This window comes from Hypomesus transpacificus, chromosome 15 (genome assembly GCF_021917145.1).
Source record: "Hypomesus transpacificus isolate Combined female chromosome 15, fHypTra1, whole genome shotgun sequence".
Lineage (NCBI taxonomy): Eukaryota > Metazoa > Chordata > Actinopteri > Osmeriformes > Osmeridae > Hypomesus > Hypomesus transpacificus.
Window position 1 is genome coordinate 3,124,079 of NC_061074.1, and position 21,445 is coordinate 3,145,523.

The window sequence follows — 21,445 nt, forward strand, 5'->3', positions numbered from 1 at the left end:
GAGAATTCAATCAAGCTAGCCACGCTAGGCAAAGACAATCGCTATGCAGCTAGACGAAGGTCTTCGGATTGAGGTGAGGAGAAACAACGACGTGGATAAGAACAGGCACGTTCTATCAAAGATAATTGAATGTGTTAAATTCATTTATAAATCCTTGATATTTGGTTTTACAGTAATAGTTGTGTTGTGTTTCCTAATAATATAGGGTGACCAGACGTCCTCTTTTACCCGGACATGTCCTCTTTTTGAGACCTAAAAAATGCGTCCGGCAGGGATTCCAAAATCGTCCGGGATTTTGCCTCGTTGGATATTTGTGTTTCTCTGGGTCTTTGACAAACTAATTATTACGCCCGGCCTTACAAGTTTTGGAAGGGTAGGCTAGCTCCCTTACGTTCCACCTTCTTGCGCGAGCTCTGACCGTAGAGAGAACTGTTATTGGTCAACCGCCTTTTCAGTGTTGCCAGATGCACGATAATTATCCTCCAAATACCATGATTGTGAGCCTTTGGTATGATACCATTTCCAATCTGGCAACAATGTGAGCACCTTGCCGCCTTTGTTGAATATATGAGGAGGACTGAAAAGTGTCTTAATTTGTTTATGTTAATATGTGACCATAAACAATTTATTATTTAGAATTTTGTATTTGTTATCATTATTGCTTTAATATATGGATAAGACACATTAAAGACATTAACCCATTAAAATATTTCACAGCCCCATCTAGAATAATTTTCACCAGCCGCCACTGACAGCCTTAATTTTTTTATCTTACACACTTCTGCCACGGGGTGCCACCACTCAAAATCTCCTGCCACCACATTAATATTTTTCTAGATCCGCACCTGACGTCAAGCAAACTCGGTGACACATTTAAATGTGCTTTAGACGTTGCTCAGCAACGAGCGCTTGTCCCCGGTGACCTGCCTCTACAGTTCCGTCGTTTGGGAATTGACACACGAGCTAGACTGCCTCAGAACTAGCTGACCATTGCTTGTTCTCGCCTTGTCGTTAAAACGGATCTAGTCGTGCCCATGGGGAACCCGGGAATTGCAAAACTACATCGTCTCGCACATTATGTCTTAAAGGCCAAAGGAAGTTTCTATATTGGGACATGTCAGAAAGGTAAGCAAAGACATTAGGACAATCAATTCTGCTATAGTTTGTTAACTAGTACTGTACGTTCACTTGGCCTTATTGTTGGCATGCAGACAATAGATTTTGGGCGTCAGCATTTTGCTGTTTTATACCATGCGAACAGGGTATGTATGGATCAAAAGTTAGTCTTGGGAATAGAAAACCTTTTCCGAAGTAAATAAATAATATAAACAAATACACAAATGCAAAAGAACAGACTATATTATTAGGCTATCTGTCCAAACTCTCCTCTTTGCACCTATTACAAACTAATGGCACGCACTCAGGTGTCCGCTGTTATGGCGACGGCATTAATCCAGTGCGCAAGGCAGAGTTCACTGTAACCCAAACCGGACAACAGCGGGTCTGAGTTTCAGCGAGGCAGATGTACGCGAGGGGGTCCGTTACAACAAACCGAACCCCCTTTTAAAATAATGTTATCACATTATAAGTAATTCAAATTGCACTCTTCACGCATCAAGATAATCTCCCCACATGAGCAGAACAAACCATGACATTAAGTCATGCATTAGGGGTTTGTTACTTTAGTATTGTGCCGTCCTGTCCTTGTTGGAATGTTGTAGTACAAGAGTACTACATAGCGCCAGGCTAATTTAGCTCCTTTCCACCTCCCTGCTTTTCTCCCTGCATCTTTCTTTTTGAATCCTTATGTCCCCTTCCTACCCACATCCCTCCCTCTCATCCCGTCTCTCCCTCCTTGCTGTTTCTCCCCCTCTCATCCTTCCTCCCTCATTCAGTTCCTCAGGAGTGAACACGAGCAGTGGCAGCTTTCCCAAGTCCCACTCCTCCCAGTTCTCTGAGTTCAGCGTCACACAGACACCTCTCTCCGTGGACCAGAGTCCCGACTCAGGAATCGTAACAACCCCTGTGAGTACCCAAGATCGACCCCAATACAGACACACAAACACGTTAAATGTGATCTTTCTGACCTTCAGTCAACCTCCCCCAAACTAAGCACCCTGTTGACCCCTTAATGAAGTAACCCATTGTCCCCAACATTCTCAGACATCCCCCTATTCCTACCTCCACTTTTCTACCCTCCTCCCTCTTCCAATGTGTTATATCCCCCCCATACTTTTCAGTCCCTTTCCACCTTCCAGAAACCCTTCAACCTCTCACTTCTCTCCTCAACCGCTCTTTGTGAGCATGTGCAGTAGGACCCAGCTCGGATGTCAGTCAATACTCGAGGCCACCACTGGTAGTGTCCAGGGTCATTTATGGGTGGTCACCCATGGACATATAGGGTGACAGAGGGACAGGCTAGGATTACAGTAGCATAGGGTCAGAGGAAGAAGGGGATTAGGGTGACGGAAGGAGAGCATGCGGAAGGTGAGGAGGTAGAAAGAGGGGATGATGATGAGGAGGTAAAAAGAACTGGATGAAGGTGAAGAAGTAGATCAAGGAGGATGAAAGACAATGAGTGATTGAAATCACTCAACAATACCTAAACTAAACTAATACACATTCTTCTCCTCCACCTCACTCCTTTATCGCCTTTTCTTCCCTTCATACACCTCCTCGTCTCCTCCCTTCTTTCCTGCCCTATTCCAGCTTCCATCCAGTAGGTTCAGGTTTGTGTCGTGGCACCGCCTCCAAGAGAGTGATGTCACCGGAGACCAGCTCACCAGCCCCAGGGTCAGAGAAGGTCAGAGTCAGGGTGTGACCTTTGACCTTCTGCATCAGTGCAGACAAATGCATCAGTGTTTCTACAACAATACAGTAAATATATACAGTAAATATACACTCGAATTACATTCAACACAGCTGCACAGCTTATGAAGGGAGGTGGGTGATGTCATCAAACAGGGCCTTCAGAGGAGGAGCTTTTCCTAAGAGAGGGTTTTGACGATGCCCCATTGAAGAGAGGGAGGCATAGAAGAAGAGAGGAAGGGCAGAGATGGGCAGAGAGACTACAGGAGAACTGGGAGAACTGCTTAGTAAGACGGCCATTTATATCAAGTTCTCTTTTCTTTGCATCCTATGAAGTATGTGTGAGTGCAAAATGTGCGCTTGTGCTCACGCACGGGTGTGTTTAGTGACTTGTGCCTGGGCATGCATATCGTAGAACTGTGTGCGTGTGCATGTGTGAACGTCTCTGTTTAATAGGATATGAAAACACCCCTCCCACTACACCCCCGCCCCTCCCAGGACCTGAACCTGTCCTACCAGGACCTTGGAGACCCCTACCAGCAGGAAAACTTCCTCAGGATCCTGCACCGGCTGATCCGCGTGGAGGAACTACAGCTGGTCAACAATGCCCTCACTGACCTGAGTTCTATACGACTGCCAAGGTACTACATTACCCACAACTAACCCGAACACTTTCATTATTATACCAAGAGCCTTAAAAGTTCCAGTGCCATGTTGCCTGAAACTCATGATACCCCCTCCAACATCCCACACACCGGAAATTAACTACTTTCACCAAAGCATTCTTCCAAACAACATTGTGTGTTCTTTAAAGAGATAACCTAACCACAATTCCCTCCTGGCATTTGTGTGTTACCTTGGGCCAGATGCAAAAGCCTGAACCTGCACAGGAACCATCTGACAAGTGTGCGGCAGCTGCCAAAGCTTCCAGCCGTGGAGCACCTGTGTCTGTCTGAGAATGCCATCATCACGTTGGGAGGACTGGGGGCGTTGGGGGCCACACCACTCCGGTCCCTCACCCTCACACGCAACCCAGTCACCTTCGCACCGGACTACCGCACATGGTGAGAGAACACCTCAATGGAATGCAGTGGACACAAACTTACACACTGTTCTCACAAACACACTTGAATTTTAAATGGATGGATGCAGAGTTAGGAGGAGCGTGAAAAAAGAAAGGGATCGGTAAGAGTGACAAATGAAAAGAGAGAAGGAGGTAGAGGTAGAGGAGGTAGAGGTCTTCTCAGGCTTAAACCTCCATGTGTTCCTCCTCAGTGTTTTCTCTTTTTTGCCAAAACTCCAAGTTCTGGATGGAATCCCAAAGCTGCCAGAGGACTCTATGACTCCCAGACTCCAACTTCCAGAAAACACCAGGATGTGTAACATTTTGTAACAGACACTAGCCCATCAGAAGCAGTCCTGAAGACAAGGGTTGCTGTTTTACCTACCAAGTTAAAAACTCAGGGCAGACAATATTTTAATAAAACATTTACAGTAAACTACCTCATGGAAAATAATTTCCCATGTCTTGTTTCATTGGTTTGTTAAAACTGGTTTTGTATATTTTTGTCAAAATTTAAGTTGTGTTTGAGAGAGACATATCTTCAGACATTAGTTACATAGTAACGCTGTCCTACTAGCACAGAAGGTAGTATAGACATCCAGTATGTGTGCCATACAGCAGCTACCCCTGTACACCTGGCAGTGTTATGGGTTATCTTTCCAAGGCTTTAGTTTATCTTGTTTGTCTCTCTGTACTCCCATACTTCCAACAGCTTTCGAATGACAGGTAAATTACCTGTGTGCCTCCAGTCACAGGGAAAACAGAAATGCTCCTTCTCTCAAATGGACACAGAGGTGGGGGTCACATTGAGATCGTCCCATCCTGTCAACAGTTGTTCATTAATTAATATGCATCCCTGTATTCTCTTAATAATGGTGTTGATTTCACATGCACCTGAAACCTGATCAGACACAGATGCTGTTAACACAAAGGGATAGTTTACACCATACTGTAACAACCCATAGCATACACAAATGTCCTGTTTGATAACTTAATGACTGTGTGTGTATGCTCTGACACAGCAGTCATCTTCCTGCATTCAGATAAAGTAAAAGCTCTTCTCTGGGTTGTAAAGGAGTCTCTTTTGCTCCATTGCCTCCTCCAGCTGCTCACTAACCGTATGGCTACATTCCAGCTGTACTTGCCAGTTCTACCAGTGCACCTACACACACACATGAAACATATTAATCATTCCACAGTTTAACGTGGTGACCTGTCCAATGTAGTCTGTTCTGTTTGATTAGGATATGAGAATAGGTTTGTAACTGGTTTATAAAGAAACAAATCTTTCTCACACAATCTGGTTAAAAGATTGTGGGGGGGGGATCAGATGGCTGAGCGGTTAGAGTTGGGCTAGTAATGAGAAGGTTGCCGGTTTGATTTCTGGCTGTGAAAATCATGTTGTGTCCTTAGGCAAGGCACTTCACCCTACTTGCCTCGGGGAGAATGTCCCTGCACTTACTGTAAGTCACTCTGGATAAGAGCATCTGCTAAGTGACGAAATGTAAATGTAAGATTGAGTGCCAACAGTATGTGAATCTTAATGATAATGTGAGCAAATATTAAACAGGCTCTCAAGATGGATTTTGTCTCTTGTAAATCAAGACATTCAAATGCTTTATGCCTGGTAATTCGTCAATTAAATGATTTTTGACATAAGATGAAAGACCTGAAACAGTGCTTAAGATTCTGGCTGAGGGTCATGAGACTCGCCTATTGGATGTCATAGTCTTTCATTATTTGGTAGAAGAGTGCTAGGGCACACACCATTTAGTACACTGGCATGGACTCCTTACCTGACTGCAAAGCACAGAATTGAAACCCTTAAATGAAACACGATTGTGTATTTTTGTCAGATTGGGATTTACAATGGGGATATACATTTATGACACCATGTCAAAATATTATCCACACCTTTTCTATGGGCTAAAATTCCTCTGACAAAAAAATATATCTTCCACCCTTAAAGATTGTCAGTATTGGGATAACAATAAATAAATGAAAAATGTTCCTTTGATTGGAATGTGAAAGATAGTAGAAAAACGTTTGAGTAGAAAACATTTGCATAAAAAACAAGTATAAAAAGCTCAGCAACTATGTTGTGTATTTGTGGGCACACAAACCCTCTTTTTACATCAAAACACTAATATTACATTAGTACAAAGACAAACAGATATATATAGATGAACAGAAAATAAATTTTGGAGGGACCTGTCCATCCTCTTAAAAGAAGTTCATCAGTTCCGGTCCCACTTAAACAGGAGAACAATCCAGTTTCCAGGTAGATCCTTCCAGTTGCTCTGTTCAGAACGTCAAGTGGCTGACCGTTTACTCCTTTCTGGACGAGTGTAAAACCAGGCCTCTGATAGGTCCCAAGGGTAATGAAAAAAGACAGCTATAGGTCAACATCCCTGTCTGTCTCACATCTCTGCCCTGCGATTGGTGTGCTTGCCCCGACCAACAACAACCTCCTCCTCCTCCTCCTCTTCATAGTTCTCCTCATCGTTGTTCTCGGTTTCTTTTCGGTGCTCCGCCTCCTTCTCGGCTTGCTCCTTCACTTCATCCTAAAGATCAGAAGAAATATAGTGTGAGTCTACATTATGTTCTAGCTATCGTTTTTCTCCATCAGTGAAACCAACTCATTATATTATCATTAAAAAGATGTGACTCGCATTTAATCTACAGATTAGACCTATCAGTCTACCCATCAGTGTAGGAACCACCAATCGCAAGGCTTCGCATAGGTTCAAGGAACTAAAACAAAAAACAGAAACAAATGGTATTTTACTAGGAACAAAACCAAAACCACAAACGTTATATATTATTTGTGTTCTGGAACAGAAACGCTTATTGTAGTCAAGTGAAAAGAGATGATGATGATGGAGATGATGGAACCAAAAAATGCACAAAACATTATTTGTGTATTATTTGTGTATTGTTATAAAAGCAATAATGTACGAGAGCGCGGAGGGCCGGCAAACCCTGTAACCCATACATTATTGACGATAAAGTACTGCCTCTCGTACCTTAATTAAGAACCGCTTGCGTCAGGGGTTTGCCTTGACCAACAAGACGAACAGAATCCTTTGACCATCATTGCTTTAAGTTTTTACAATTCATATTTCAGCTAAACAGGACATGTAAATCTGCATCTGAATTAAAATGTGACGAGAAATGGGCAGTGTAGTTGCTGAAAATGTGCTTATTTTAATGATGAAACCAGAGCCTGTTTAAGGAGAGCCTGCCCACTCCCTATTAAGCCCCATTGTACCAAATTTTGTTGCAGTTCCACCAGAGTTCCACTGGGAGTGATCGCGGTCGAGTGCAAAATGAATGGGAGTCTATGGAGCTAAACGGCTAAATTTTTCTCTTTCGCCTGATTGTCGTTGATAAATCTCAGATTTGATTATAGTTTTTGCATGTTCAACATGGATTACAGGTCAAAAGTTGAATGAACGAGTACTTTTCTTACAGGGTAAGTCGTTGTTGTCCATAACACGCTAGCATTCTGCTAACGAATGTTGATTGGTTAGTGAAGGACTGACTACAACCAGAGATCCCGCTTAATGGCATCCGAAGCAGAACCAGAATGTCAGAGCATTAGCAACATTAGCAAGCCAAAACTCAGAACCCGGAAGTTTCCCGAGAGTGGGAGTTCTCTCTTTATTATACATTCTCTGATGAAACGACTAATTTGTAAATTTTCTCAGACTTTTCGATAACTGTCATCGCACTGCAGCGACATCTACTCTTCTGGCGGTGAATTGTTTTCAGCACCCACAGACTTTGGAGTAGGCCTACTATAAATTCAACAAATCTGTCCAACTCCGTCCGTCTGTCTGTAACGGAGTCGGAGTAGTATAAATCGGCCTTTAGGGTACTCAGTTTTCCAAAAAACAGACTCATGGGAACGCCTTTGTCTACGTGGAACGCCCTCTGCGAGAGCCCAACGTGCACCTCCTGAATTTCCTAACTATATATCCTAATTTCGGATAGTTACAGATACCCCCTTAGCTGTGATTGGTCCGTTAACGACATCATTACCGTTGTGCCACCTACTCTTCTGGCGGTGAATTGTTTTCAGCACCCACAGCCTACGGAGAACCATAAACGAAAAAGGGTATCGTATCCGTCCGCCCGCCCATCCGTAAACTGAGTCGGAGTAGCATATTTCGGCCTTTAGAGACACGTACGTACGAGAGTTCTCCTTACGAGCATGTTCGGGAAACGCACGTAAGAAATAACGATGGTTCGTTATTTTGCTAGTAGAGAACCCTTAGACCGTAACGACTTAGATACATTGTTATTGGGAAACGCAGTAGTAAGCAGGATTTGATGGGTGCATTCCTGCATTTATAAATGCAATTCAGTGTGGAAGTAATCCAAGTAATCAGAAAAAAATTACTCAGATTGAATAACGTAACACGTTACAAAATACATTTTTGGGCATATATTCTGTATTCTGTAACGAAATACGTTTTGAAAGTATCCTTCCCAACACATTATTATGGAGTCCTCTTCTGTCCTGCCGCAAGGCATGCTGAAAACCAAGAGAGCCGTTGCGACCCTTCATGAACACCGATGTGATAAAATACATTTCCCATTATTGAGTAGTTTGAACCCATCCACCACAGAGGACCTCATTCGGATCAGTACATAGGGGCCCTGCCTGGAAATGTTTGATGCCTCTAAATGTGCTGAAAACTGTCTGTCAGCTGGAAAAAGATCAAGACGCCCATGCTTGGCCAAAGCTTGGCCAAGCCAGTCAGTTTGAAACAATGTTACAATGAAAACAAGTAAGTAATACATTGATATCTAATGAGTAACCAAGTCTAAGTCTAAGTAACCAATCCTGTTTCCAGTCAATTTTGTGTAATTCATTCAATGGTCTAATAATAATGCAATATTTTAAAAAAAATTAACAGAAACTGACTGTGCCCCTACATTTTTGTCTGTGCTACTAACGTTTTTCAGACATGCGCTCCTGCAAAAAAAGGTTAGCGTCGAGCCCTGGGATAGACTTGAACTTAACGGCGGCAGGCAGTGATATTGTGAAAGTGGAATGTGGTGTGGTCTCACTAACCTTCTGCAACCAGAGGAGCAGTGGAAGACTCAAGCTATCTGAGGGGCAGGGGCTAAAAATATAACAAGGGCACCAGCTGCATAGGGTGGGACACAGGGGCGTTGCTAGACATAAAGCTGTACTGGGGCACAAGCCTAATTACAACCGCTCATAACTTTTTTTTCTTGCTGCGTATATAATGCACAGTGTGCAATACAATGCACAATACAATCTTCCGTTGCTTAACCCGCTATATGTACAGTTCAGGGACATAGGTTTGATATTAGCTTAGGCAGGGACATCAATATTAAATACGAGCGAGTGGAGGCACTCCACTACTACACTGGTATGGCACCCTAGAAAGGACTTTCTTTTTCTTGCACACTGGGCCACCGTACAGGACCCTTTATAATCTTATTTTACCATTGGGGCATCCTACCTGCCCCAAAATCCATATTTATCGCATACAAAAGATCGGAACAAACCGATTGAAAAAATCCTGGGTTGAAGCCCTCACCTGAGTGTTGCTGTGGAACCTTAAGGTGGAACCTTGATAGAATGAATAATGTGTGCAGCGTTAAAGAACAGTTGCAGAACATTGAGCAGTGTTTAGAGTGCTCAAACGCTCTGATCTCTCTCTCTCCCTCCACCACTCTTTCTCCCCATCTTTCTCTCCTCTCTCCAGTACCCATAGGAGTGGTGAATAAAGCCCACAGGTAAACAGATACTCTCATAGGTGCGACACCTGATTCCTGCATTCAACTGCTGGGACATGCCAGACAGGCTACAGTTACAGGGGCAACAAGCGTGCACGTGTGCCCACACACCTGTTCAAGGTTCTCTTCATTGTAGGGGTCTCCTTCCTCCTCTTCCTCCTCTACCTCGTCTTCTCTCTTCTGAGCACCAGCCAGATCCTCCTGCACCTATGGGCAGATATTAGGGTATTGATCAGCATTACAGAATGCTGTGTGTGTGTGTGTGTGTGTGTCTGGGCGCACACCTCGTCCTCGCCCTCCTCCTGCTCATCCAGAGTATCTTCTTGCTGGTCTGGGTTAACCGCCATCTGCAACACACACACGTATGTTACCACTTCCTACCACTACTATATCCTTGTGTTCTTCCTTCCAACCGAACCCTTTTCCACTCCAAATATCTCTCTTCACTTAACCCCCCACTCTTCTCTTCAACTGACCCCAACTTTCTTGTGACTTTTTCCCTCCTCCCATACCACCAGTTCCTCATCTACAGCAGGCTGGTTGGGGTGTGTGTCTGTGTGTTTGGGCAGATCCCCCTCTTCCTCCCCTGCTCTGTGCTGTGGCTGCTGCTCCTCTGCCTCCTCAAATTCATCCTCCCCCTGGTTGTTAGGGTCGTCCTCGGGGTCCACCTCCCCCTCTACTGCCCCCTGTAGCACAGGAGGGAGGGACACAGTGACAGGGAGGGGAGATCAGTGGGAGACCATGGCTTTGGGAATTGTCACTGGGGGTTGGAAGAGTGTGTGTGTGTAAGGAGAGATGGATGGATGTATGAGTAAGGATTTTGATGAAAGAGTAAGGGTTTGGATGGATGAATGGATGGATGAATATGAGGCTGGATGAATGGATGAGTAAGAGGTTTAGATAGATTGATGGATAGATGAGGAAGGGTTTGGATGGATTGATGGATGAGCAGGGGCGGACTTAGCTATGGGCGACATGGGCAGCCGGCCGGTGCGGCATCTTGCAGGGGGGGGGGGGGGGGGGGGGGGCACAGAGCGCCCGCACAAAAAAAAAAAATCTAAATTGTGACATTTGCACGATCAGTCTCTATCTCTCATTTGCAGGTCACGTTGAACTCAGGTCTCCCCACTGAAAGCCCGAGAGGCGAGCAGGGGAATCTATGAAATAGTGCACCTATAACTTTGTACAGTATGCATATAGCAAAATCTGTCACACTACAAAATGCAACCAAAATAACCATAATTTATTAATAATACTGGGAATATATAGTTTCACAGATATATAGTTGAATTATTTTCTGCTAAATCATTCATATAAAACCAGTCTGCACAACACCACGGGGAATTGGTTTAGTCTTGACCCTTGGTTGACAGTGTTTGGGGATGGTTCATGGGCAGAGCGCTAAAGCCCCAAATATTTTAGGTAAAAATTTGGGTTGTCATTTTCATGACATCATGTTTATATTACAATGCTACGCGCGCTCTCATTGGGTGCATCGGCAAGGGCACAACCAGAGCCTGTTTAAGGAGAGTCTTGCCACTCCCTATTAAGCCCCTTTGTACCGAATTTTGTTGCAGTTCCACCAGAGTTCCACTGGGAGTGATCGTGGTCGAGTGAAAAATGGGATTCTATGGAGCTAAACGGCTCAATTTGTCTCTTTCGCCTGATTGTCGTTGAGAAATCTCAGATTTGATTGTAGTTTTTGCATGTTCAACATAGATTACAGGTCAAAAGTTGAATTAGCGAGTATTTCTGTCCTTTCGATTTCTTACAGGGTAAGTCATTGTTGCCCATAACACGCTAGCATTCTGGTAACGAATGCTGATTGGTTAGTGAAGGACTGACTACGACCAGAGTTCCCGCTTGATGGAACCCGAAGCAGAACCAGAATGTCAGAGCATTAGCAACATCATTAGCAAGCCAAAACTCTTTCTAGCATGTGTATTAACAGGGAGAGCCTAACCTGTCAGCTGTGTTGTCGATGCCTCGAGAGAAAAGTGGAAGTAACCAGAGCTTGCCATCAAGCAGTAGCTCTGGTCATACGATGTGTATGACGTCAATGACATTTCAAAGGCTTTTTAGAACGGAAAGGCGACTTAAAAAAAATGTAACACCCAGCGGTGTGTATTTTTTTTCCCTCTGTAAGGCTGTTTTGGCAGCCCCTTTGTCACTGGTCAACCAAACACTCGTCTGGGACAGTTGTTGATTTGCATGAATGCTAAAATGACAATCACACCTTAATGACACACCTCTGGAGAGGTTGTTTCAACAGTTGAAGAGGAAGGTGGACAGAGGAAGACTCTGAAATTATAATTTAAAGTTGTGTTCTGGTAAATATCGTTCTAAACTGATTTTAATGTCATGTTTGTATTGCATTTGTTTCTTATTTTATGTATTACATGTTAGTAATAATTTTACTTCTGTAACATGTACATGTACAGGATTTACAGAGTTTGTAAGCAGCAGACCAAGATGTGTTTAACATATTCCCGTCTTGCAAGGGAACCACTTGGTCTACTGCAGCCTTGATTAATGATCCAATTTGAACTTGTATGCGTTAGAGAACATTTTCAGTCATGTGACCGGTGTCCCCATTTTAGTCAGGTTTGGGTGTATATAGGAAGAAGTTTAACCAATCACTTCGAGTTCTGTGTACGATACAGCTCCGGTGCGTTAAGCGCCTATAGATTAATTAAATTAAATTAAGGCCTCTGAGTCACTTACAGTGGATCTCCACGCTCCGAAGGAATTTACCGGAGCCTCTGAGTGATCAACTACCTATCCTACTAGGTCTACTATGGTCAAATCCATATTATAGTAGGGATAAACGACTGTTTAGTGAACACGCATGCTTTAGGGTCGGTGCTCTGATCAAGCCGACGATTTTTACCTACGTCAGAGTTTCATGTCATTAACTGTTAAGCGCTCATGGTTACAGGCAGGGGCGGACTGGCCATCGGGGATACCGGGAGAATCCCCGGTGGGCCGACGGGGTTGGGATGGTCCAAAACACCGGCCCACTTCCATTACCAACCGGCCCTTTGACATCGCCAGCATCTCATATTATTTCACGTCACAGCTTGAATACGTAAAAATAGCTCTATGACCTTTTGTAGTCCAGATTCACTAACTAAGATTTATACTGCTCCTCGCGATCTGTATTCACACTCATTTTTCAAAACATTTCTGACATGTCTTCTGAAATGTGTTCATACGGACGTCGTAAGTTTAACATAAGAAATTATATATTATTATATATGATGTAATTTCTTTGTAATCATCCGAAATAATGCTAAGTGTATATGGATATTTTTCCAAGGAGGCCAATGACTGGTCGATACGTGCGATTGTTGCATTGAGTGGACAACTCTCCGTGTTTTGAGTGGGCCGCGCACCGTTTACTGAGTGGGCCGGTCTGACAGTAAAACTCCCGGGCCACTTTTTCCCCCCAGTCCGTCCCTGGTTACAGGTAACGCACTTGTGCACGTCTTAAAATTGGAGTCAGATATTAACGAGTTAATTATCTCCCTGAGAATCTAACCTAAAGTGAATTGTGGTTCCCAAGCCAGGGACAAACACCAAGCGTCTCTGGCCTTTCAATTCACCGCCTACAATTTGGTGTACCCTTGCGACGTGATCCTGTGAGCTGGCTCCGGAATCAACGGAACTGGGAATTAATTGGATTATTGTATTTTCTATGTTGTCTCTCCTGGGGTAAGCATGTTTCTACAATTCCTATCAGCAAAGGATTGAGGGATACTCAGGATACGTATAGAAATTTCTGTTTAGTATTGTTGTTTTCCATTTTATTCCATCTCAAGGACAAAGAACATGGATTTTCAGGGACATGACAGCATGAGTGTAGGACAGGGACAAGAGACCTTCCTAAACTTATGGTCACTCCGCGTGCACAAAACGCTAGTCCGTTTATCCGAAAAAGGTCATCACATTTATTCTGCGGCTAAATGATGAAGTGGTTTGCGGAAGCGGGCTGTAAACTTGACAAAAACCCACGTTCGAAAAACTAAAGATAAAATCTGCGCTGGGATACTTAATGCATCGTAATATGTGCCAAACCGTCGATAGGATTCAAACTACTGACAAATATTCTACAGCTAGAAACAGCATGCTCTGTCGAAATGCAAAAACTACGACTAAAAGTTGAAGGATTTGATTATGACAAACAAATGTGGGCTAGGCAAAGTATTGCATTCCACAAAGAGATAACCGAGCTGCAGAGTCAGCTCTAAAACGACAAGGGCTATAAAACTAAGCTGGAAGAATGTTGCAACAATGTAGGTTTTCCGGTAGCCTCGCTGAAACAATCTATTTTGGATTCTATGCGCCATGAACAGGACAGTTCCGACGATGATATAGCTTCAGCAGATATCACCGCAGTCAGAAGGGCCAGGGGCAGACATGTCGAGGAACGGAAGTCAGTGATGTAAGCGATCATCTTAGTCATCGTAGTCATCGTGATCATCGTAGCCCAATGCGCAGGCCTACTAAATCAGTCAAGAAACAGACAAGTAGCCATGCATACACCGCATGGGGCTAGATACTTAACCTAAAACAGGAAAGAGAAGAACCGTTTGAAACATTTGCTAGGCGTTTATGGAGCGTGTTTAATGAATACTCAGGAATCAATAACCCAGACCACGACAATGCAGTGTTACTTCAGCTTCTAAAAGAAAATGCAGGCAGTCACGTCCAAAAGGCAATTTTAGTCGGATCAGGCCCACCTCAAAATACATTTGACGCCAGAGGGTTTTCACCGACGTCGCGCTCTGGCGGTAACCCGGATGCGCGGCCATTGTGGAGGCACTCGGTGTAAACAAACTGAACGGAGAGTATTGTGCGCTTTGGATACTTTAAGTGAATATAGCCATGTCTAAACAACCAAAAAGCTCATCAAATCACGTCCAAGATGCAAAGGCATTGAGGGAAGGACTCGGACCACAAGAAAGGGCACAATATTTCGAGAAATTACTATTTATTGGCAGGGCAGATCCCTACGAGTTAGATCCCTCTTCTTGGATCCGTGACAACCCGGCGATTCTTCCTTCAGTTGCATATCCCGATATAGTCAACAACCTGGTTTTCTCACCGAGCCCATACACAGCGGAAGACCTTAAATCCTACAAAGGTTTGGAGGCCTATAACCAGATGGTGTATGGATGGGTGAGGGAGACGCTGTAACAAGTTAATGCTATCAACGACAGTTGCAGACATCCCAACTTGCAGAGACTCATTTCCGCGAGGTGCAAAGTTAGAGCCAACCTCGGAAGCCGGTTATGTAATATGCTCGTAGATACTGGTGCCGCTTGCTCCTGCACAGACATTCCTATACCCTTAACTAGCGAGACAATGGAAATAGTTGGTATAGGCGATACAAAAATGACTGCAACTCGCACAAAAACCGCACGTTTGGACTTGGGTTCAGTTGTGATCAACGAACCATTTTGGTATTTACCTAACAATAGCGAGGGAACCATTTTGGGTATGGACATCATGCAGAAACATGGTTTTGTTATAGATTGCCCAGAGAGGCAAATTGAAATCATGACAGACAAAACCACAAGGAAACCACCTCCTCAAACAAAGCCAGTGTTGTGTTAATTTCCATTCCAGACCCTGTTCAAATGCTAATGCTTAGGCACAAAACCTATGGGCCAAAGACAAAAACGACCACATTGTTGATCAACTTGGTAAACTAACAGCTAGGAGTGGGCGAAATGGCCAAAATCTCCTATCACGGTATGAGTAATTTTATATCACAGTTACGGTATATATCACGGTATAGTAATTGATATAGTAAATATAGTCAATTTAATTAAGAAATGCTACTATATAACCATACCGTACTTCATCATCACACTTGATTATTTATTACAAACAAAAACAACTGCCTTACATGAGACAACGCTTGAGTTAAAAACAAGACTCAAAGTTACTAGTACGAGCGGATCCGTAATTCCCTCAGACAAACGGGGGGGGGGGGGGGGGGGGGGTAAAAAATAATTCCTTCGATAATAATTTGTTACACAGAACTTTATTTTATTAAATATTCATCCAAAATTATTCAAACCTTCACTAAATCAACCACAAACAAATAACTTCTGCGTATGCAAGTAGCAACGCTAGTGCTAAATAACGCTAACTATTTAACTGGTCGGCTCCATGACGCCGGGTAAGTAGCTAGCTCCTGAGACTTCTCACCAAAAGAACGAAGGGGAACCCTCAATTAAGACATGTTCGTAGGTACCTAGCGAAAAGTTGCCTGAACTTTCCTAGATCTTAAGCTAATGCTGAATGCTCGCTGATATAGCTGTCTGTCTTACTAGAACGGCAAATGTATGCATCGTTGCTAACGTGTGCCGACGTTGTGACTATGTATGTGAGAAAGACGCGTAAGTGACAGAGACGGAGGGAGAGCAGGGAAAGGAAATGCAGCTGAAAGAATTCGCTGCATGTTTAACCTAAATAGTGTTAAAACATTTTTTTACGAAACGCAAGATGTGGCGGCCGGTGTTGATTCTGTGGTGCATCGCCACAAAGTAGTGTGGGAAACACTGAAAAGTATACCGCGGTTAAAACGGTATAGCCAAATCTCTCCCGGTAGACACATTTCTACCGTTGCACGGTTTATACCGTCATACCGCCCAGCCCTACTAACAGCTTTGAAAAGCCAGCTCTGGCATCGAAACATACCTTTGCCCACACACTTCAGTGCAATCAAGACCGCTCCTGTGGATCTTAAAGAGTATTAGAAAGAACTCTGGACATCAGACAGGGAGTTGACACCACATTTCCAGCACAATGCTCTCGTTACAGTGGTTGAAGGTCTTGTACCGCGAGATGGGAAGTGTGTATTTGACCCAGGGTCCGAGACACTCTTCACTGAAGGTGACATGAAAATGATCCTTGTTAGACCTAAACAGGTTGTTCAACTCCACCAACATGAAAAATATTCAATACGCTGAGTATTGTCCACTATAATGATGTATGACAATAATGAATGTGAAGGTTGTATTGGTTTTTATGTGACTTTTCCTTTTACACACCCCAACAAAGTTTTTCCAAATTCCACTACCATATGCTCCCTGGGCGTCATTGTTAAAGACCAAATTATTAAGACCATATTACCCGCTATATGACCGTTAAGGGTAATGTGTTTTTTTTTTTGTTTTTTTTCACTCGTTCTTGCTGTCATTAGACTTCAAGTTATGTTATTTGTACATGTAACACATTCCTCCTTGCGTAGATGAAAATGGCAAACAAAGCAAAACTGTTTTCTTGGGTCCAAAATAAACTAAACAGAAATTAAACAGCAATAATCAAATAAAATAATTAATTAAGTTATACCAATCTACATTTACAGGTCAGGAACCATTGTGAGTTTAGCTAAAACCTAGAACATTTACCACCAACTCTATAAAACACACAAAGGTACATACTGATCCACAATACCCAATACTCATCCACACAAACCAACATAGGAACTCATGGATGGACAAACCATATGCACTATGCATATGCAGCTAAAGGAACTGGAGCAGCAACAAATAAACTGTCCCAACGAATCTTTGAACTACAACAAAGACTAAACACGGGTAATACAGTAGGAATGTAGCAACATCACAATTTGGACCTGAATTATGTAAATGTAAAATATAGTTGGAATTGCATGTAATCACGTTAAAAAGTTGAAGGTTTGTTTGTCTTGATAAATTGCATGAAAAATGGAGGAGGCCTACCTTTTCCCAGATCCAAACATTTTGACTCAGTGTGGCCACTTCTTAGAAAAGCACGACAAAATCTAACTTTGTTGTTAGCATAAAACAAGCATGTGGGTGGAATAGGCATATTTCTGCCAAGATCCCAACATCGCATTTCGGTGTGTCCTTGTCTTTTACAGAAGTTACACTGTATATGAGGGGGCTGCTGGGGCTTGGGTTTGACCTCTGTTGCCATTTTTATGGCAGCAATGCATGGCGGATCAGGAGCACGACGGTTCTTTGTAGAACGCGGTTTGGGAATTTGCGCACCAATTCCACTGTCTGAACACTCATCAGTAGAATGTGAGCCAGCATGGCTGGTCTCTTCACTGCTTTTCTTAGCTGTGTGTTGCCTTGTGGCACAAAAAGGGATCGCTGCTTTGAGGACAGAGTTGAGAAGACATTTGCCAATTAGATGTACAGTAATCTTCAATATTCGTTTATTTTCTGCTTTCTTTTTATGGACTAGTTTAGTTTGCCTATGTTCAATTATTTCAGCTAGCATAAAGTCAGTTTTAAGACCGTTCTTGTCTTTCTTGCTCAATTCAGATAACGTTTGGTTAACGCTAACTTCTTCCCATAGGTTAAGTAATTTGTTCTTTTCAGTTTCCCCATTCAATTTTTTGTTCTTTTTATGCCGGAGCTAATATCAGAAACTAGTAATAGGCTTCTACCAACAGAACCAGGCGGAACACAATTAATGTAGGCTACATTTGTAAATGCTTACTCACCGCACCATGGTTTGAAACGCTGGTATACCAAACTGTAACTGAATTGCTCGAAACATATCACGTAGTCGGGGTCACCAAAACTGTAGGGGGTTAAATATTGTCCAAGCAACCAAAACGAATTCCCCTATGGTTTAAGGGAGATGGGAAACTGAACAGTGTATTAGCATTAACCAAATAATGCCAATACCAATAGAATTCCAGGTATTTGACAATATGGGTTAAAGCAGAGCAAGAATGGTCAAAGTATGGTTAAATGAAATACGCATTCAATAACATTGCAAATGAATGAAATTATTTACAAGGCAAACATGTTACAAAATGAAGGCTTTAAATCTTACCCGCTCTACCGTGATCATTGTAAATCAGAGAGAAAGCAAGAGGTGAGCAAGGAGTAGGACAGTAGGACAAGGGAGAACTGAGGAGAAGGTCTCAGGAGATGAAGAATCCAAAGAACACTGCATTACAATTCCCTTTATACACAAGAACAACCAATCAGACCACATCTTGAATGGGGTGTGAGAGCCATCAAGTTGAGACCGTCCAGAAACTCCAGACTTTAGCATATGAGAGGTGGGGGCAGGTTTGACACCCAGCCTTACACCTCTATCAAATTAGACCAGCCACACAAGCTGACAAAAAGCCGAATGTTGCCACATTACGTTAGGATGCTGTTGTCCCGGCAAACCCACTTCATAAGACAAGTAAAAAGAACAGTCAACAAACAAGCATGGAAGGAGCAACCAACCCTAACAAAAACATAGTTACAAATAAAAGCTAACATGCATGTTTAAAGGGGTCATTGATTGCAAAACCGATTTTACGTTGTCATAGTTGAATAACGACAGTTCGGTGGGTGAAATGGACATACAGTGAACCTCAAAGCCCATTGACACCTCTTTCCTATCCAAATCTCACAACTTGAAACTGCAGCTGTAAAACAATTGGTTTCGAAAAAAACAGATTTTGTGATGTCACAAACATAGCATCACCTTTGTCACGCCCCAACATTTACACACAGACCAGCCCTCTGGAGTTCTGGCCCAGGATCTCAGACACTACTTTAGCTGCGCGCTGCTCTGTGTACTTCCACGGGAATTACAGAGGAGAACATTTGGAAGTTTTTACAGGATATTGAAAATGGACCATCGTAAATGCAGTGTTCCAGGCTGTACAGGGAATGCTGACACTTTTCAGAGTCTTCCTAAGGAACCAAACATTCGACAGTCTGTGATGTTTTTTATATGTAAAGATCCTTGTGCAGTTCGACCCTTAATTACACATTTGCTCGAACCATTTCACCGAGGACAGTTTTCAAAACCTGTTTCTGAAAAGAGGTGCTGTTCCGACCTTATGTTCATCACAACTGCAAGCTGTAGTATGATGTTGTCGCTAACAGTTATTAACAATGCTAACGTATCCTGCCTGTATCTAGCATCGATAGAATGTGTGATGATTTAGTTTATTGGCTATGGCGCTAACGTTATCTCATGTTCCTGACTGTTTTTCATTCAAATAAATCACCTGTGTTGTCATGTAAATCTACAATTCACTATGCATGTTTGTCCAGATCGATTTTTCAGCAAGATAGCTAAAGCTAACTGAAGCTGAGTTGAATCACGATAGTTTGTTTGTTAAGCTGTCGTGCTAACGTTACCCACCTAAGTCAATCCCGTTTACTTTGACAACAGAAGTGAAAACAACTAACGTTATAATTTCAAATGATATCTAGTCAATCTGTTAAAAACAGTGTTGTGTAGACAATAGATTTATTTGTAAATTGTTATTTCAAGTCTCCACCTTTGATGTTTCAGTGAGTGCTGTTGGCCGTGTTGCGTCTTTGCTTCGCAGCTTCACTCACTGTAAACCAGTGGGGAACCTTCAGGGCCTTCTACGCCTTCAGAGAAGGCCTAAACAAATTATAAATAATAATATATTTAATACTAATAATAAAGTATTCAATAAATAATAATACAACAAAATTATATCTCATTTATTTTAATACAATACATTGAATACATTTTCTCTCATCTATGTTCTACAGTTAAGCTTACTGTCAAGTTCATGTCCTGAAAACATGTTATCCAATCAGAATCGTCTGTCTCTATTAAGGCCCAGTTAGCTGGCTCATTCATTGGTTAGGACTTCACAAATCCTGGGGAAGGCCAAGCTATGTGTTTTGGTGTGAAGAGTGACGGGCAAATCGACCAATCACGCATTGATTTCAAGTGGGCGGGAACAAAACAAAAGATTGTAGGCCTTCATGGAAGTCCGAATCTTTTGCAGAGTGGTGAGAGCGGTTGAGAGACAGAGGCACCGTCCACACTAGCCCGGGTACATTTAGAAACGCATACATGTCTGCGTTTGCACCTCCCGTCCACACTAATACAGCGTATTCGGACACTGAAAACGGAGCTTTTCGAATACGCTCCCCTAGCCGGAGACATTTGAAAACGCCGGGTTCAAGTAGTAGTGTGGACGGGGTCCACGGAGCTTTTCAGATACGATGACGTTCAGTTGCCATGACACTGGGGTTAGCTTGCGCTCTATAGCTATAGCTAATGTCAAGATGAACATGGAAGGTGAAAGAAATATGCTGCTCCATCTCTAATTTATTTACCAGTTTAGTTAGTGTACTACTTCAGATACAAGTTTTATCACTTAATAGATACGCGTTACTCCTACGCAGAAGGCGAGCGTTGTAGGCTACTCGGTGTGCCTGAACAGATGTTATTGACGTTATGGTCTATTTGTTTACATCCGTGTCATCGTTAGCTAATTAAAGGATTGCACTTGTTTAACCCATTCAATGAATCGTATTGTTGCTTTTTTCCCCGATGATTTTTTTCTCGGCGGTGATGGCCAAGGTGAAGGCCCAGCTGTAGTACGCACGGTTCGCCACTGCTGTAAACTGACCAAGCGCGCAGCTCATCTATATATCCATGAGCATACCATAAAGGAGAAAACCTAGCATTTCATTCTGGGGCTATTTCACAGGATGCGTCAGGGGGCATAGAACAGCACCCGGACCATTTTCAGCCAAACCACTGTTACATACCCTATTCAGAGACCTTAAGGAACAGTGTGAAATACCCAAAAACCCCAGTCAATGACCCCTTTAAACACAAAGGTTGTTGGTTAATATAGCCATAACTGTGTGTAGGTTGTCCTTTGATGATAAATTCCAAATATGATTTGATCTGATTTGATCCAACAACATTACTATTTTGCAAAGTGTAGTCCCATACTATTTTGCAGCCTCTTGCACTCAATCCCTTACTAAGTGATGT

General features: G+C 42.8%; 2 protein-coding genes across 7 annotated transcripts in view; one reads left to right on the forward strand and one right to left on the reverse strand.

Annotated features, from left to right (window-relative positions):
• Positions 1 to 759: 759 nt before the first annotated feature.
• LOC124477819 lies at positions 760 to 5,239 on the forward strand. The gene is made up of 7 exons (XM_047035866.1): positions 760 to 1,125; positions 1,896 to 2,025; positions 2,710 to 2,803; positions 2,965 to 3,095; positions 3,307 to 3,449; positions 3,675 to 3,872; positions 4,084 to 5,239. The coding sequence occupies exons 1-7, from the start codon at positions 1,115 to 1,117 to the stop codon at positions 4,199 to 4,201; spliced, it is 825 nt and encodes a 274-aa protein (XP_046891822.1). The 5' UTR covers positions 760 to 1,114; the 3' UTR covers positions 4,202 to 5,239.
• Positions 5,240 to 5,695: 456 nt separating this feature from the next.
• The window catches only part of golim4a (golgi integral membrane protein 4a), a 41,979-nt gene continuing 26,229 nt past the window's right edge, over positions 5,696 to 21,445 (reverse strand). For 4 of the 6 annotated variants that reach the window (XM_047035512.1, XM_047035510.1, XM_047035511.1 and 1 more), the window contains exons 13-16: positions 10,126 to 10,335; positions 9,934 to 9,996; positions 9,761 to 9,856; positions 5,696 to 6,435 (exon numbers count right to left, since the gene is read on the reverse strand). In XM_047035512.1, the coding sequence (XP_046891468.1) occupies positions 6,292 to 6,435; positions 9,761 to 9,856; positions 9,934 to 9,996; positions 10,126 to 10,335 (513 nt within the window). In that variant the 3' untranslated portion in view covers positions 5,696 to 6,291. The remainder of the gene's footprint in view (positions 6,436 to 9,760; positions 9,857 to 9,933; positions 9,997 to 10,125; positions 10,336 to 21,445) is intronic. The other 2 variants (XM_047035514.1, XM_047035515.1) reach the window with 2 other exon arrangements.